General features: G+C 42.6%; 1 protein-coding gene and 1 long non-coding RNA gene across 5 annotated transcripts in view; one reads left to right on the forward strand and one right to left on the reverse strand.

The window, feature by feature from the left end:
- The window catches only part of PHF24 (PHD finger protein 24), a 28,880-nt gene that overhangs the window by 2,242 nt on the left and 10,247 nt on the right, over positions 1-16,391 (forward strand). For 3 of the 4 annotated variants that reach the window (XM_049711666.1, XM_033431049.2, XM_033431050.2), the window contains exon 2: positions 15,520-15,901. In XM_049711666.1, coding sequence (XP_049567623.1) covers positions 15,524-15,901 — 378 coding nt within the window. In that variant the 5' untranslated portion in view covers positions 15,520-15,523. Of the gene's footprint in view, positions 1-15,519; positions 15,902-16,391 lie in introns of those variants that run through there. The other variant, XM_049711667.1, reaches the window with a different exon arrangement.
- The window catches only part of LOC125960268 (uncharacterized), a 32,997-nt gene continuing 17,137 nt past the window's right edge, over positions 532-16,391 (reverse strand). Inside the window, exon 3 of the long non-coding RNA XR_004483980.2 lies at positions 532-3,321. This is a non-coding gene — a long non-coding RNA (uncharacterized LOC125960268). The remainder of the gene's footprint in view (positions 3,322-16,391) is intronic.

The following is a 16,391-nucleotide window of genomic DNA, read 5'->3' on the forward strand; positions in this document are numbered from 1 at the left end:
CTGGGGATCTAGTGGAACCCTTCGGAGGATGGAGTATTCTGAGACTACCCTCCCTGCTTGCAGAATCCTTGAGGGAGAGGACAGAGAGACAGGATCACTTTTAGGAAGCATGACCTACAGTGTCTTTGTGGCCATCTGACTCCATGCACTAGCAGACATTGGTCCACAGATACCACTCAGGATACTTGCCCAGCAGTGCCTCTGCATGATGAGGAGGAGGGCAGGAAAGGCTCAGAGCCAAGGAAGGTTTATTGGGAGTCCATCGTCTGGGGAATGCAAAGGGTCTGTGCCTGACATAGTGATGCACCCTCATCTCACCCCCTGGGCTGTAGTAGCTTTCATTCCATCTGAATCCCAAGGATGTGAATTTGGAGCCAAGGATAGACTCTGGTTTCTTGTCCAAAAATGGAGTGGTGAGGGGGCTAAGCAGTGGAATTCACCAGAGTATTTTGGAAGAGTTTTCCTGTTCCCCTTCCTTTCTCCTTCCACATAGCCAAACCTAGTGACATCCTCCTTTAACAGAGGTGGGTTCCCTGGGCTCCTGGGGTTACACAGTGAGAAGGGAGATCAGGCTTGTGACAAAACAGAACAACCTGGGTGTGGCATCTCATGCACAGCTCAGTGGAACAAACTCTGACAAAGGCTGATATTGGTTAAGCACCTGCCCATTAGAGAATTGTTTATAATCCCCTTTCAGTTCAAACACCTTTCATCAGTTTAACACACCAAAATAAACAGGGATATATATCTTTTTTAAGAAAATCAGAGCAAGCCTGCAAATATGATCTTTGCTCCGATTCAGAGATTTGTCACTGGGTTTTATTCCTAAACTGGTCTTTTTTACTGAGGGCTCTTGGTATCACACCCACTCATGACCCTGGAAAAATTGCTAGATGGCTCCAGGTGCTCCCCAAATATTGGACCTTGGATATCACTTCTTTGATGTCCAGCATTGGGTAAACATTAAGATTACAAAATCCTAAGAATACTGACTGTCTCCTCTAATCACAACATGAGTCTGCAAATCAAATCATTTCACAGTGGGGGGGGGGGAGAGAGATGAAGGATGTCACCAGGTGGCCTTAATCTTTTTTTAAAAAAAAAGCTCTCTCTAAAGAGAAATAAAAGGGGAGAGCATGGCTCACACAATTTCACTTGAGTGTACACAAATGAGTCTGGATTTTTTAGCCTTTAATCTTCCTCATCATCTCTGACCACATTCTTATGGTTTTCTTCCTCCTACATTTGCCATCTTTAGACAATGCTTCCTCTTCCTCAAACACATAAATAGTAGGACCTTCCCCTGCCTGTTTCTCATACTCCTTGTATTTTTTTCAGTACACCTGTTCCTAAGTGGATCATATTTATGCAAAAAGTTTCCTTTCTTTTTAGCTACAGAGTCTATTATCTTCCAGTCCCACATGCTTTTCTCCAGCAGTGCTCTTGGTTTCTGCTATCTTCATTTCCCAAATTGCTTTATTCATTTCTAATGGGAATATCATTATCTACTCCAACCCCTCAATCTTAATGACCAAGTTCTGACAGAAATGCTTACCAGCTTTTGACCAAGAAACCAAGACCATCAGTGTCCAGCTGGAGACATGACTATTTTTTCTATTATAACATCCCCCTTCATCCTTCCTTCCCTTCCAGCAATCCACTCAGAGACCCATATACATTTACTAAGTGCTACCCACTTGCCAGGGCACTATGCTAGATAAATATGAGAGTTCCTTGCCCTTGAGGTGTTCACATAGGATCAGTCTGCATTTCTCTAATCATTTACTACAAAAAGTAAGAAGAAAAAAGAGAAGTACAGCTTTACAGAGTATCTATAGGAATCATCATACAGTATGCCTTTTCCCAGGCATCACTGAAGCACCACTGCTGTTCTGTGCCTCCTCTGGCAGCCACGTCCTTAGCCCCGTGCCATTGCCCTGCCAGAATTACTTCCACCCATATACTTTGAGTGAACTGGCCACTCTTGGCTCTCTATGATAATAATGACAGTACCTTATATTTGGATAATATGTGACAATTTACAAGCCCTCTTACATGATCTCATTTGGTTTTCAGAAATGTTTCATCTTAACTGTGGTCTTCTTACTAAAACAACAGCGTGTTGGTTGGCTGGCTGGTTTTCTCTCCTTTTTTTCATTTTGTTTCATTTTGTTTCGTTTTGTTTTGTTTTTTGAGCCTCCTAATCAGGGTTACGGGTCTCCAGAGGGAAAGCCCCAATGATTTACTACAGCCTCTACCTACCAGCCCTTAGGCTATGAAGAGGAGTTTCCTGTTGGGTCCAAAGGCCAAGCAATGCACTCACTGGTCAACCCTAGGACTTATCAGGGCTGTCCTGCTACCTGGCCTTAGAAAATCCAATTCTCTGTGTTTTCTTTCCTCCCTGAAATCTAAGTACATATTCCCTTCTAGACAAATAGTTTAAGCATACTATCTCAAACCAGTTCTCTGGGCTAATTCTTATGTGAAGGCAGGTTTCTTTGCCTATTTCTATCTAACACCCGGCTGGCTTCATACCATCTAAGCCATGATGGAGTCTCCATATAGCTCCATGCCTTGGCATGTGCTTTTATCTCTTCCTGGAATGCCTTTTTTTCCCTTATCCACTGGGGTAACTCCCACTCAGATTTCAAAATTTAGCTCAAGCAACACTTTTTTTTTTTTAATCCTACACTTATGCCCCCTACACACGCACATACTCACACTGCTTTCTCACAGGCTGAGTGAGGTTCCATTTGTTCAATCTACCAACAGTTACTAAGCGCCTAATTTGTGCCTAACACATAGTAGGCTGCACTCAGCAAATATTTGTAGAATCAACAAATAAGTCATGATAATTAAGGTGTAATGAGTGCATTAAATGGGGCTGAATCTGTGCTTCAGGGCCCCAGAGCAGAGAACAGGGAGTGTCTCTCCATCTTGCTGAAAAGCTCTGCTTGCTAAGTGCAATCACACCAGCCAGTCACTGATGGTGTGCTATTCCTTAACTGTTGCTCTGCTTCTGTGGGAAGCCTGCACTGTAGCTTCTCATGAAGACCCATCCCAGGCCCCTAGAGGCTAAAGATCATGCCATAATTTTGGCCTCATGTTTATTAGAGCTTTTGGACTTCCAGTAAATATTAAACAACAACAGCACCTCCCTCACACCTCATTCTCTTGAGCTGAGTCCAAGAAGACATTTTTACTCAGTCTTCAGCCCTCCTGCTCCTTGGAAATCTCAGAAGAGTCCTGTGCAGTCAGGGGTGACTGTGTCTTCCTGGGCTGACTGAAGCCAGTGCCACTGCACTGGATAAACAGAGGAGACTGGAAGAAGACAGGGAGGTATCATCAGTTAGATCCCTTTAGACATGAAAACTAAAAGTAGCCCATAGGCTACTGCCAGGCAACAGAATGGCTGACTAGAAACAGGCTCCAGGAGCACTGTGGTGAGGCAATGGATTCCTAAAGCAGGACCAAGATACTGGAGATCAGCCAGACTATTTCGGGCTTGAATTCCTCAAAGACGAGCAGAGGGTAAGGAGACTCTTCGATAATTTTTGTTTAAAGTCTCTAGATTGATGTTGATGTGCACAGTGAACTTAGGGTCTCTGCTGTGCATTCTGCATTTTGTAGACCCTGGTTCTGCTGGTTTTCCATACCCTTATGGCTAATCACCTGCTGTGTTAGGTACATGGCTTCCTTGAGGTTCTCAGACAACCTTTTAGGCACATGCTATACCTGGAGCCAATTGTCAACCACCTTGAAATTTTTCACCCTTATTTGCAGATGCTGCTTATCTCATGCTAAATTTCTCCAGCCCAAACCCAGGAGGGAGGAGATACACTTTTAAGTTTACTGCACGTGCCCTCAGGGCAGCTGCCAGCCTGTTGGCCAGTTCACAGTGCCCCCAGGACACAGCATAAATGCAGGGGACTGTTGACTTTGGTAATATTAGTCTCTCTTTTTTTATAATTGTGGTTGTGGAAACTGGCCAAATTCTAAAATTCTGTAGCTCTCTCCTGTGGTCAAAGAAATCACCCATAACTACTGTATGGTTACCTGTTCTCATCCCTGCTAGCCCTGAATCAGCAGATAGGGTCCCCTCTGGGGAAGCAGAGTAGATGTGATGAGATGAGCAGGTGACTGTATAGTTTCTAGAATTGTGTTCTGAAGATTTGGTCTGATCAGTCTCTCTGGCCAACTTTGAGGAAGAGAAAAGGTAGTGACACCATGATCTCAAACGTTTTATGTTGCCTAGTTATCTCTGCAACATTCGTTGAACCAAGATTTATAGAACACATACTCTGTGGAAGGCAGTGGGAACCATCTAGACTTTTCTCCTTCTCAATCTCAGTGAAAAACTGGGATTCCTTTTTCCATCTGCTCAACCCACTCTGGTTGTTTTCCCCTGTCTCCCAGCTCAGAGGCTTTCTTTGCCTTGTTCCTGCCTAGGGAAGCCTTCATAACCTCCAAACAATCACTTTTAGTTGCTTTTGAGCCTTTTTCAAACAGCTGCCATTCCCATACCAAGAATCAGATGAAAGCAAGTAAATGTGCTTTACATTTAGCATGCCCAGTGAGGAGACTCCTGCCTGTTGAGAGGCTCCTCACAGCCAGAAGTCTTTATCGAGAGCTTTGGAAGAGGTTCCCTAGCTGCCTTCCTTTTCCTTATTTTGCCACCAGCTCCTGCTGTGGAGCAGCCCCTCCTCCTCTTACTCCCACCACTTTGCCCTTATAAATCATCCCACTGTGTTGTAAGCATGTGCTCTGCAGAGAATGGGTGTGTCTTGCACGCACACATTTCAAGCTGCCCACATATGTCTTACTGCCTGACAGATTCATCTAGACAGACTTCTCTTCCCTGAAGAAAGTTTCTGGTTGTCATCTGTTTTCATTTCCTCCAGATCGTAGAGTCAGAGAGCCCTGTTCTACCTCATGTCCCTCTTATTCACCACCACCTGCTCCTGCTCCCATGAGGTTTTTTTCCAAGCCTTCCCTAAGTTCTACAAATCCTCTGACAGTCACATCATTCTTGGGACAATGTCTTTTTATCCCTCTTTCATCCTTGTTAGGGAGGCAGAAAACCCCAGTTCCACCCATCAGCCAAAGGAGTAATCATTAGATATAATTTGTGGCATCTTTGCAACTTGATTTCCTTTTAACTCACTCTTCTTCCTAGGACTCCTTCCAGCACAGCAGAGGCCAGGTTTTTCTCATCAGGCATTTGTTTTTAACTCCTCACTAATCAGGACCACTTGTTTCTCTAGAAATTAGAACTGATTTTGTTAATTTTTCAAACACCCCAGGTGCACATCGTGGATATTTCAGCACACTTGCTTTTAATCAGGGTGTCTTTTGCATATAGTTTCAATCCTCTCCATTAAGAATTAAGGGGTTTTAGCCTCACTCTTAAAGCCTAATTCTGATGTGTCCTCACAATTTACTCTCAAAATCAAAGCCTTGTGATGAAAATGACTTGGGGTCTTGTTTGGATTTTGATGCCTTCTTTTTAATGGCTCTGCTCTACATTTGCTGCCCTTATGGGCATAAAATGGCCTAGAAAACTGAAGGGGGAATAGCAGTACTCCAAGATCCTGTGGTCAGGGCTAGAAAGTAGTTTTTTTATTTGTTTTTGTCTGTTTGTTTTGCTGGTGGATGTTATCTTCAGTCTTCATTGAAATTCCTTTGAAGATAAACTCCAAATCCACTGCAGTGACATCATTAACAGATGAGTAGCTTAATAGTGATTCTTGGTATCCTTACAGAGAGTAGTGGTTGTGCAGGACTGCAGTGTGTTGGGATATGCTTGTGGTTAGTTTGCCAATACACAATGAGTCAGGTCACTTACAGAGTAACCCTCCTAATTGGCTGGCCTTTGTTCAAAACTCTTGTTACATTATCTGAAAAAGCCAATAAGAACCAAATGAATACCATTGATTTTCCTCCAGTGAATCATTCTTGAAAAAGTGAATTTCGTATGGTTATTCCAGGTCTCCAGATAAGTGTTTATCAACCTTTTTTTTAACCCATGCCTTCTAGCTGATAAACATTAATGTCGGGACTTCCCTGGTGGTGCAGTGGTAAGGAATCCGCCTGCCAATGCAGGAGACACAGGTCCAATCCCTGGCCCGCGAAGATCCCACATGCCACGGAGCAACTAAGCCTGTGCACCACAACTACTGAGCCTGCACTCTGGAGCCCGCCAGCCAGAACTACTGAGCCCACATGCCACAACTACTGAAGCCCACGTGCCCTAGAGCACAAGAGAAACCCGCGCACCACGACTAAGAGTAGCCCCCACTTGCCACAGCTAGAGAGAGCCCGCGCGCAGCAACAAAGACCCAGTGCAGCCAAAAAAATAAATAAAATTTAAAAAAAATTTTTTAAATTAATGTCTTATGACTGCTCCCTAAAACTTCTACTATGACTTCTAGGAGGGGGTGCCCCCAACGATTTGGAAAGCTAGCACCTTCTGTATCTCCCCCAGGAACCAGGAGGATACTGTCAAGCTCTGCTGTTTTGTTGTCCATGTTACGGAAAAAAAGTAATGGCTTTTGATATTTGCTTTCCAAATATAAATATATTATAATTTATATGCTTTTTCAATCCACTATTTCTTCCCTCCTCCTGGAGTTCTGATATATAAACCCCTATATGCCCCAGGATCCAGCCAATGTGAGTCATTGCTCTGATCTTTATGTTCGTACTGGATTAAACCAGTTTTTTCTCTTTATTTTTATAGCATGAATATATCACAGGTTATCCAATAATTCTCCTACTAAGGTTATTTCCACCTTTTTATCACTGTGAAAAATGCTTTGATAGGGACTTCCCTGGTGGCGCAGTGGTTAAGAATCTGCCTGCCAATGCAGGGGACACGGGTTCAAGCCCTGGTCCAGGAAGATCCCACATGCTGAGGAGCAACTAAGCCCACAAGCCACAACTACTGAGCCTGCATGCCTAGAGCCTGTACTCTGCAACAAGAGAAGCGACTGCAGTGAGAAGTCTGCGCACTGCAACGAAGAGTAGCCCCCACTTGCCACAACTAGAGAAAGCCCGCATGCAGCAACAAAGACCCAACTCAGCCAAAAATAAATAATTAAATTTTTTTAATGCGTTGATAAATATTCTTTTAAATATGCCCACAGGTAGAGGATCAAACTCTTGTATGTAGTACAGTTTTCTTCATTCAAAAGTATATTCGTATCAGTCCAGATCTGCTAGACCGTCCAACCACACAGACTCTTAAGGCAGGCTTGAGAATTCAATTCTTGCGTCACTCCAGTCAAGGGAAAAGCATACCTTATACCCCACAATGTTATCCTTGTCTTTCAGAGGTAACTATCTTTAAATCAAAAGACAAAAGCATAGTTCTCTAATCAAAAAAGTATAGTGATTCTAAGGCTGTGTTTTTCAAATTGCCAGTCCGGACCCATTACAAAGTCACCAAATCATTTTTTTACGATCTTTTTCTTATGTGGATGATTTTTTTTTAATATTTATTTATTTGGCTGCACTGGGTCTTAGTTGCAGCATGTGGGATCTTTTAGTTGCAGCACGTGAGATCTTCATTGCAGCATGCTGGCTCTTAGTTGCGGCATGTGGGATCTAGTTCCCTGACCAGGGATCAAACCTGGGCCCCCTGCATTGGGAGCGCAGAGTCTTAACCAGTGGACCACCAGGGAAGTCCCTGATGTGGACCATTTTTAAAGTCTTTATTGAATTTGTTACAGTATTGCTTCTGTTTTATGTTTTGGTTTTTTGGCCGTGACACGTGGGATCTTAGCTCCCCAACCAGGGATCAAACCTACACTCCCCACATTAGAAAGCAAAGTCTTAACAAATGGACCACCAGGGAAGTCCCTCATCAAATCATTTTAGAGAGTCACTATCATGATTGTTTTAATGAACTAGGATAGAGAGGATAGAAAATATCTGGGAGCATCACATGTAGTAAAATTAGGATTCTTTCACAAAACTTTGGGTTCAGTTATAGGTCTATGAACATGTGTTTATAATTTTGTGTGTACAGGGTCACATCATAAACTATACTTCTTACTATGGGTCACAGTCAAAAAATGTGAAAAACATACCACAGAAAGTTTTCTGAGGAAAACACTGTGGCCTTGGAAATAGTAATTGATCATGAGGAAGGTTTGCAGTGAAGGGCTGGGTGTTAGTTTTGCATTCTCCTTCTTGAGGTGGTATGCCTGTTCCTCTCGCTGTAAGTTGGGGACCCGCTTTTCCACCTAACTGTAGAGCACAGCCAGTATGCATAAGCCATGTGGGCAGTGTCTGCAGACCGCAGGCCTGGGTCCACAGCCTCAGCAAAAGCTCTAACACACACTCCCTTCTCCACCCCTAGCCCCATTGCCACCCAAGGCTGGATACCCTCATTAGGTCACATGGACTTTTAAAAGAATATGGAAAAGAAGCATTCTAAATGCTTGACTACATATTCCAAGCATACGCATTAACAGATAGAGAACTGAAGCCCAAAGCAGTAAAATAACATGTCCTGGGTCACAGCAGATCCAGAACTAAAACAAGTCACCAGGTTGCCTCTGTGACTTTTTAAATTATATAATTAATGTACAAGGTAGGAAAATTAGAAAAAAACAGATTAACAAAAATATGAAAAAACATGCATTCTTATAAAATTAGATCATAACATGAGCATTTCTGTAACTTGCATTTTTCATAAATATGTTCATATATTTTGAACATCTTTCCACATTAATAAATTTACTTTTACCTTAATGTTTTTCATATTGTTCATTCTTCCATTGTACCATAATTTAACCATTCCCCTATTGTCCCATATTTGTTTGCAACTGAGGAAAAGAATGAGTTTTTAATCACCTTAAACAGTTTCCTAATTTGATCAGTAAATGTTTCCTTGAACTTCCCTGGTGGCGCAGTGGTTAAGAATCCGCCTGCCAGTGCAGGCAACATGGGTTTGAGCCCTGGTCCGGGAAGATCCCACATGCCGCAGAGCAACTAAGCCCGTGCACCACAGCTATTGAGCCTGCACTCTACAGCCCACGAGCCACAACTACTGAGCCCGTATGCCACAACTACAGAAGCCCGTGTGCCTACAGCCCATGCCCCACACCAAGAGAAGCCACCTCAATGAGAAGCCTGCATACCGCAAGGAAGAGTAGCCCCCACTCGCCGCAACTAGAGAAAGTCCACACACAGCAACGAAGACCCAATGCAGCCAAATAAATAAGTAAATAAATAAATCTTTCCTCAATAAATCTCCTTTGCCACCATCCTGTAAATGACAGTCACTTATTCAAAGCAAATATTCTTTAGTCATATATTTTAATTTTACAAACAAATTTTACAAGTGGGGAGAGGGGATCTTTCCTTTCTTATCAGTAGGTTTATAAATTTAAAAATATGGGTTGGGTTTCTTTGATAACAAGTGATGGCAGGGCAAGCACCCAGACAGGGTAGGAATTTGCACCACCGTGGCCCAGAAAATAGTTGTTTCTAGAAAGAAAACATGGCTGTCATCAGATTTTATGAGTATTAAGACTTTATTGAAAAATCAGAAAGACTTATTCACAATTAATTAACTGGGAAATATTATTAAATGCCTTTCCTCTTTTAGACATATCGCTAGGCAGTGGAAACGGGTACTACACATGGTAAAACGATCTAAGAGAGGAAACTGACACTGATGATAATCATCCTATTGAATATGTAATAACAAAGATGAGTGTTCTAGAGCAGAAGAGCATGGTGCTGTCAGCACACCTACCTGGCTTGGGGAGACAGCAGTAACTTCCATGAGGAAGCAGTACTTGAACTGAGCTCTAATCAGGGGAAAGGAATGTTCACAGGTCCAAAATAGAGGGAGCATGGAGACTTCCCTTGTGATGCAGGGGACAGAATCTGCCTGCCAATGCAGGGGACACAGGTTTGAGACCTGGTCCAGGAAGATCCCACATGCCACAGAGCAACTAAGCCCATGCACCACAACTACTAAGCCTGTGCTCTAGAGCCCACGAGCCACAACTACTGAGCCCGACTGCCACAACTACTGAAGCCCATGTGCCTAGAGCCCATGCTCTGCAACAAGTGAAGCCACCGCAATGAGAAGCCTGTGCACCAAAACGAAGAGTAGCCCCCACTTGCCACAACTAGAGAAAGCGCGCACGCAGCAACAAAGACCCAACACAACCAAAAATAAATAAATAGACTTATAAAAAATAGGGCTTCCCTGGTGGCGCAGTGGTTGAGAGTCCGCCTGCCGATGCAGGGGACATGGGTTCGTGCCCCGGTCTGGGAAGATCCCACATGCCGTAGAGCAGCTGGGCCCGTGAGCCATGGCCGCTGAGCCTGCACGTCCGGAGCCTGTGCTCCACAACGGGAGAGGCCACAACAGTGAGAGGCCCGTGTACCACAAAAAATATATAATAATAATAATAATAATAATAATAATAGAGGGGGCATGGCAAACAAAGACTGTAAAACCAGTGTGGTTAGAACAGAGTAAAGAAGGGACACCAGACCGAGGAGAGCCTCACAGACCATAATAAAGAAACTAATTTGGAGGACTTTATCCTGAAAGCTTTGGAAAGCCATTGAAAAGATTTAAGCAGCAGATAACATATCAGCTGAATGTCCCAGAGACATCTTTAATTCAATACATACAACATCCAATTTCATTATTCCTCTTTCTTATTTCCCAATTTCTGTAAATGGTACTACCCTTCTTCTCGTTAGTCGATTTAAGACTGCCCTCTAAGTCAGGCAGAGATAGGCTGTATGAAATATGAAATACTGTATGACTTCACTTGTGTGTGAAATCTAAAAATATTGAACTCATAGAAACAGAGAGCAGAATGATGGTTGCCAAAGGCTGAGGGGTGAGGGAAATGGAGGGATGTTGGTCAAAGGGTACCAACATTCAGATATAAGATGAAAAACTTCCAGGAATCTAAGGTACAGCATGTGACCATAGTTAACAGTACTATATTGTGTACTTGAAAGATGCTGTGAGAGTAGAGCTTTAATGTTCTCACCATAAGAACAACAACAAAATGGTAATTGTGTGAGATAAAAGATGTGCTAACTAATTAGAGAAAGAAGAACAAAAAAACCCCAAAGTTAGCAGAAGAAATCATAAATATCAGATCAGAAATAAATGAAGGAAACAATAGCAACGATCAATAAAACTAAAGGCTGGTTCTTTGAGAAGATAAACAAAATTGATAAACCATTAGCCAGACTCATCAAGAAAAAAGGGAGAAGACTGAAATCAATAGAATTAGAAATGAAAAAGGAGAAGTAACAACTGACACTGCAGAAACATAAAGAATCATTGGAGATTACTACAAGCAACAATATGCCAATAAAATGGAAAACCTGGAAGAAATGGACAAATTCTTAGAAAAGCACAACCTTCTGAGAATGGACCAGGAAGAAATAGAAAATATAAACAGACCAATCACAAGCACTGAAATTGAAACTGTGATTAAAAATCTTCCAACAAACAAAAGCCCAGGATCAGATGGCTTCACAGGTGAAGTCTATCAAACATTTAGAGAAGAGCTAACACCTATCCTTCTCAAACTCTTCCAAAATATAGCAGAGGGAGGAACACTCCCAAACTCATTCTTTGAGGCCACCATCGCCCTGATACCAAAACCAGACAAACATGTCACAAAGAAAGAAAACTACAAGCCAATATCACTGATGAACATAGATGCAAAAATCCTCAACAAAATACTAGCAAACAGAATCCAACAGCACAATAAAAGTATCATATACCATGATCAAGTGGGGTTTATCCCAGGAATGCAAGGATTCTTCAATATACGCAAATCAATCAATGTGATAAACCATGTTAACAAATTGAAGGAGAAAAACCATATGATCGTCTCAATAGACGAAGAAAAAGCTTTTGACAAAATTCAACACCCATTTATGATAAAAACTCTCCAGAAAGTAGGCATAGAGAGAACTTACCTCAGCATAATAAAGGCCATATATGACAAACCCACAGCCAACATCATTCTCAGTGGTGAAAAACTGAAACCATTTCCTCTAAGATCAGGAACAAGATAAGGTTGTCCACTCTCACCACTATTATTCAACATAGTTTTGGAAGCTTTAGCCACAGCAGTCAGAGAAAAAGAAATAAAAGGAATAAAAAGAAATAAAAGGAATCCAAATCAGAAAAGAAGAAGTAAAGCTGTCACTGTTTGCAGATGACATGATACTATACATAGAGAATCCTAAAGATGCTACCAAAAAACTACTAGAGCTAATCAATGAATTTGGTAAAGTAGCAGGATACAAAATTAATGCACAGAAATCTCTTGCATTCCTATACACTAATGATGAGAAATCTGAAACAGAAATTATTAAGGAAACACTCCCATTTACGATTGCAACAAAAAGAATAAAATACCTAGGAATAAACCTACCTAAGAAGACAGAAGACCTGTATGCAGAAAACTATAAGACACTGATGAAAGAAATTAAAGATGATACAAACAGATGGAGAGAGAGACCATGTTCTTGGATTGGAAGAATCAACATTGTGAAAATGACTGTACTACCCAAAGCAATCTACAGATTCAATGCAATCCCTATCAAACTACTAATGGAATTTTTCACAGAACTAGAACAAAAAATTTCACAATTTGTATGGAAACACAAAAGACCCCGAATAGCCAAAGCAATCTTGAGAAAGAAAAACGGAGCTGGAGGAATCAGGCTCCCTGACTTCAGACTATACTACAAAGCTACAGTAATCAAGACAGTATGGTACTGGCACAAAAACAGAAATATAGATCAATGGAACAGGATAGAAAGCCCAGAGATAAACCCACGCACATATGGTCACCTTAGTTTTGATAAAGGAGGCAAGAATATACAATGGAGAAAAGACAGCCTCTTCAATAAGTGGTGCTGGAAAACTGGACAGCTACATGTAAAAGAATGAAATTAGAACACTCCCTAACACCATACACAAAAATAAACTCCAAATGGATTAAAGACCTAAATGTAAGGCCAGACACCATCACACTCTTAGAGGAAAACATAGTCAGAACACTGTATGACATAAATCACAGCAAGATCCTTTTTGACCCACCTCCTAGAGAAATGGAAATAAAAACAAAAACAAATGGGACCTAATGAAACTTAAAAGCTTTTGCACAGCAAAGGAAACCATAAACAAGATGAAAAGACAACCCTCAGAATAGGAGAAAATATTTGCAAATGAAGCAGCTGACCAAGGATTAATCTCCAAAATTTATAAGCAGCTCATGCAGCTCAATATCAAAAAAACAAACAACCCAATCCAAAAATGGGCAGAAGTCCTAAATAGACATTTCTCCAAAGGAGTTATACAGATTGCCAACAAACACATGAAAGGATGCTCAACATCACTAATCATTAGAGAAATGCAAATCAAAACTACAGTGAGGTGTCACCTCACACCAGTAAGAATGGCCATCATTAAAAAATCTAGAAACAATAAATGCTGGAGAGGGTGTGGAGAAAAGGGAACCCTCTTGCACTGTTGGTGGGTATATAAATTGATACAGCCACTATGGAGAACAGTATGGAGGTTCCTTAAAAAGCTAAAAATAGAACTACCATACGACCCAGCCATCCCACTACTGGGCATATACCCTGGGAAAACCATAATTCAAAAAGAGTCATGTACCACAGTGTTCATTGCAGCTCTGTTTACAGTAGCCAGGACGTGGAAGCAACCTAAGTGTCCATCGACAGATGAATGGATAAAGAAGATGTGGCACATATATACCACGGAATATTACTCAGCCATAAAAAGAAACGAAATTGAGTTATTTGTAGTGAGGTGGATGGACCTAGAGTCTGTCATACAGGGTGAAGTAAGTCAGAAAGAGAAAACAAATACCATATGCTAACACATATATGTGGAATTTTTAAAAAATGGTCATGAAGAACCTGGGGCAAGACGGGAATAAAGACACAGACCTACTAGAGAATGGATTTGAGGACACGGGGAGGGGGAAGGGTAAGCTGGGATGGAGTGAGAGAGTGGCATGGACATATATACACTACCAAATGTGAAATAGATAGCTAGTGGGAAGCAGCCACGTAGCACTTGATCCAATCAAGTTATCAATTTATTCCTAAATTTCTCTGTTTCCATAGTATCAAATCAACTCAGTATCATTCCTGCTGCCACCATTTCAGTTTAAACCCTCTACCTCTTGCCTGGACTATTATAGTAGCCTTCTAGTTGGTCTGAATCTCTCCTCCTTCCCTCTGTCACCTTTTTCCTCAAACAAACTGAGGATAACTTTCTACCCATCCTTCAAGGTCCATTCTGACTCCCAGTAATATGGTCTCACCTTCCTTTAGGCACTTCCAGCACTCTGTCTTACTCTTCTTTGAGTTCTGATATTAAGTACGTTGAGTGATGAGACTCTGTTCTCCCATCTTCTATTTCCAATGATGAGCAGTCGGTGCCTTGCATATAGTACTGTTCAGTAAGCCTTGATTATGATGGATTGATAGCAAGGCTAAAACGGACTCTCTGCTCCACTTAGAACAAACATTCCCCAACTGAATTCCACTAAGACCCTTCAGGCTAGGAAATAGCAGACCAGCTTTGCAGTGTGCCATGTCATGCCCTCACTTTCCAATGCCCTGGTACTACAGAAGAAGAGCAAGAATAACATTCCTTTTTAACCTGTAAAGGATATGGACCTTTCTTGAACAGTTCTGAGAATCAAAGCAGAAAATGTGGCAGTGACATTAGTGAAGCCTTAGAAGTGTGAGAAGCACCTGAGAGCTTGTGATGAGCGGGTTGTCTGTGACAGACCCATAAACAGGCATAGCTACTAATTAGAAGGAGCAAAGAAGTGTTTGAGACCTTGACCACATGGGTGAGGTGGCAGTTTCCTGGATGCCTAATTCAGGAGTCCTCTAAAAATAGGAGTTCATTCACTCTGACTCAAAAAGTAGGCGTTTGATATGGATTCTTGCGCACAGCACTTGTCAGAGGAGCACTCCTTCAGTCAGAATTCTGAAGTGTGTAGCTGTAGTCTTGCTTTATGCCTTGGGTCATCTTTGGGAGAGACTTGGGCTCTGGAGTCTCCTACTGTCTCAAAGTATCGGAGGCCTGGGACTCCTAGACCTAATTGGCTTTGGGACAGGAAGGGAGACAGAGATACTATCTCACATTTGTAGAGTGCTTTCTAGTCTACATGCACTGTTAAGCCCCTTTTCTGATGTTATCCTCATGATAGCCCTGTGAAGTGTGCTGAGCAGATCACCCTCATTTTATAGACAGGAAAACCAAAGTCACAGGGCCAGTCAGAAATAGAACCAAGGTCTTCTGACTCCTTAACAAGTGCTCTGTCTACCCTGCCATGCTACTGAGTTCCAGAAAAGGGAGAAGCTATTTAATAGCGCTTGCCACTTAGGTGAATGGTTGAAACAAATTGCCCTAATATGGTCAGTCATTGGCTGAGTCTGAGCCCCTCTGCTTTCTGTCCACAGAGCCATGGGGGTGTTGATGTCCAAGCGGCAGACAGTGGAGCAGGTGCAGAAGGTGACCCTGGCTGTGTCTGCCTTCAAGGATGGGCTGCGGGACAGGCCTTCCATCCGACGCACAGGTGAACTTTCGGGGTCTCACCGTGGCACGGTAGAGGGCTCTGTCCAGGAGGTGCAGGAAGAGAAAGAAGCAGAGGCAAGCACCCCAGCACTCCAAGAAGAGAGTGGTGTCAGCCGTGCCGCCTGGGAGAGGCTCCGGGATGGGCGTGGAGTGGAGCCGGAGGAGTTTGACAGGACCAGTCGTTTCACACCCCCTGCCTTCATCCGCCCCACCCGGAAGCTGGATGATGACAAGCCTCCAGATATCCACTTGGAGCCCAGAGAGCCTGTGAGTGTCCAGTAAGGGCAGAATCCCGCAGTTTTAGACCTTCTGGGGATCAGGGAGCAGGACGGGGAGGCCTGGGTATGGTTGAAGTGAGGCTCAAAACCAGAAAGATGGAGCTGAGTCTTTGAATTTCTTCCCCAAGAATAAAAATGTTACATCCTGGATTTGTCTTAGTGAAAGACTTGAGGAGATGGGTGATAAGGAATTATACCATGGCAGCCCTCCCACCTAAGGGATAATACTGTCCCCTGTAGGAGGCATTTGGAATTTGGGGTGGGGGTAGGGGGAGTTCAGGAAGGTCACAAAACTGGGAGTTGCTCCTGGTATTTGGTGCCAAGAAAAACAGGGATGATAAGGGTCCTGCAATGCCTGGGACAATCTCTCACAACAGATTATTCTTTCCAAAAATGCTAGTAGAATCCCTGCTCAGAAACATGATCACAGAGACCTGAGCAGCTGGAAGAATCTACTGGTTCTTGTCTTCAAGAGAGAA

Source organism: Orcinus orca, chromosome 6, assembly GCF_937001465.1.
Source record: "Orcinus orca chromosome 6, mOrcOrc1.1, whole genome shotgun sequence".
NCBI lineage: Eukaryota > Metazoa > Chordata > Mammalia > Artiodactyla > Delphinidae > Orcinus > Orcinus orca.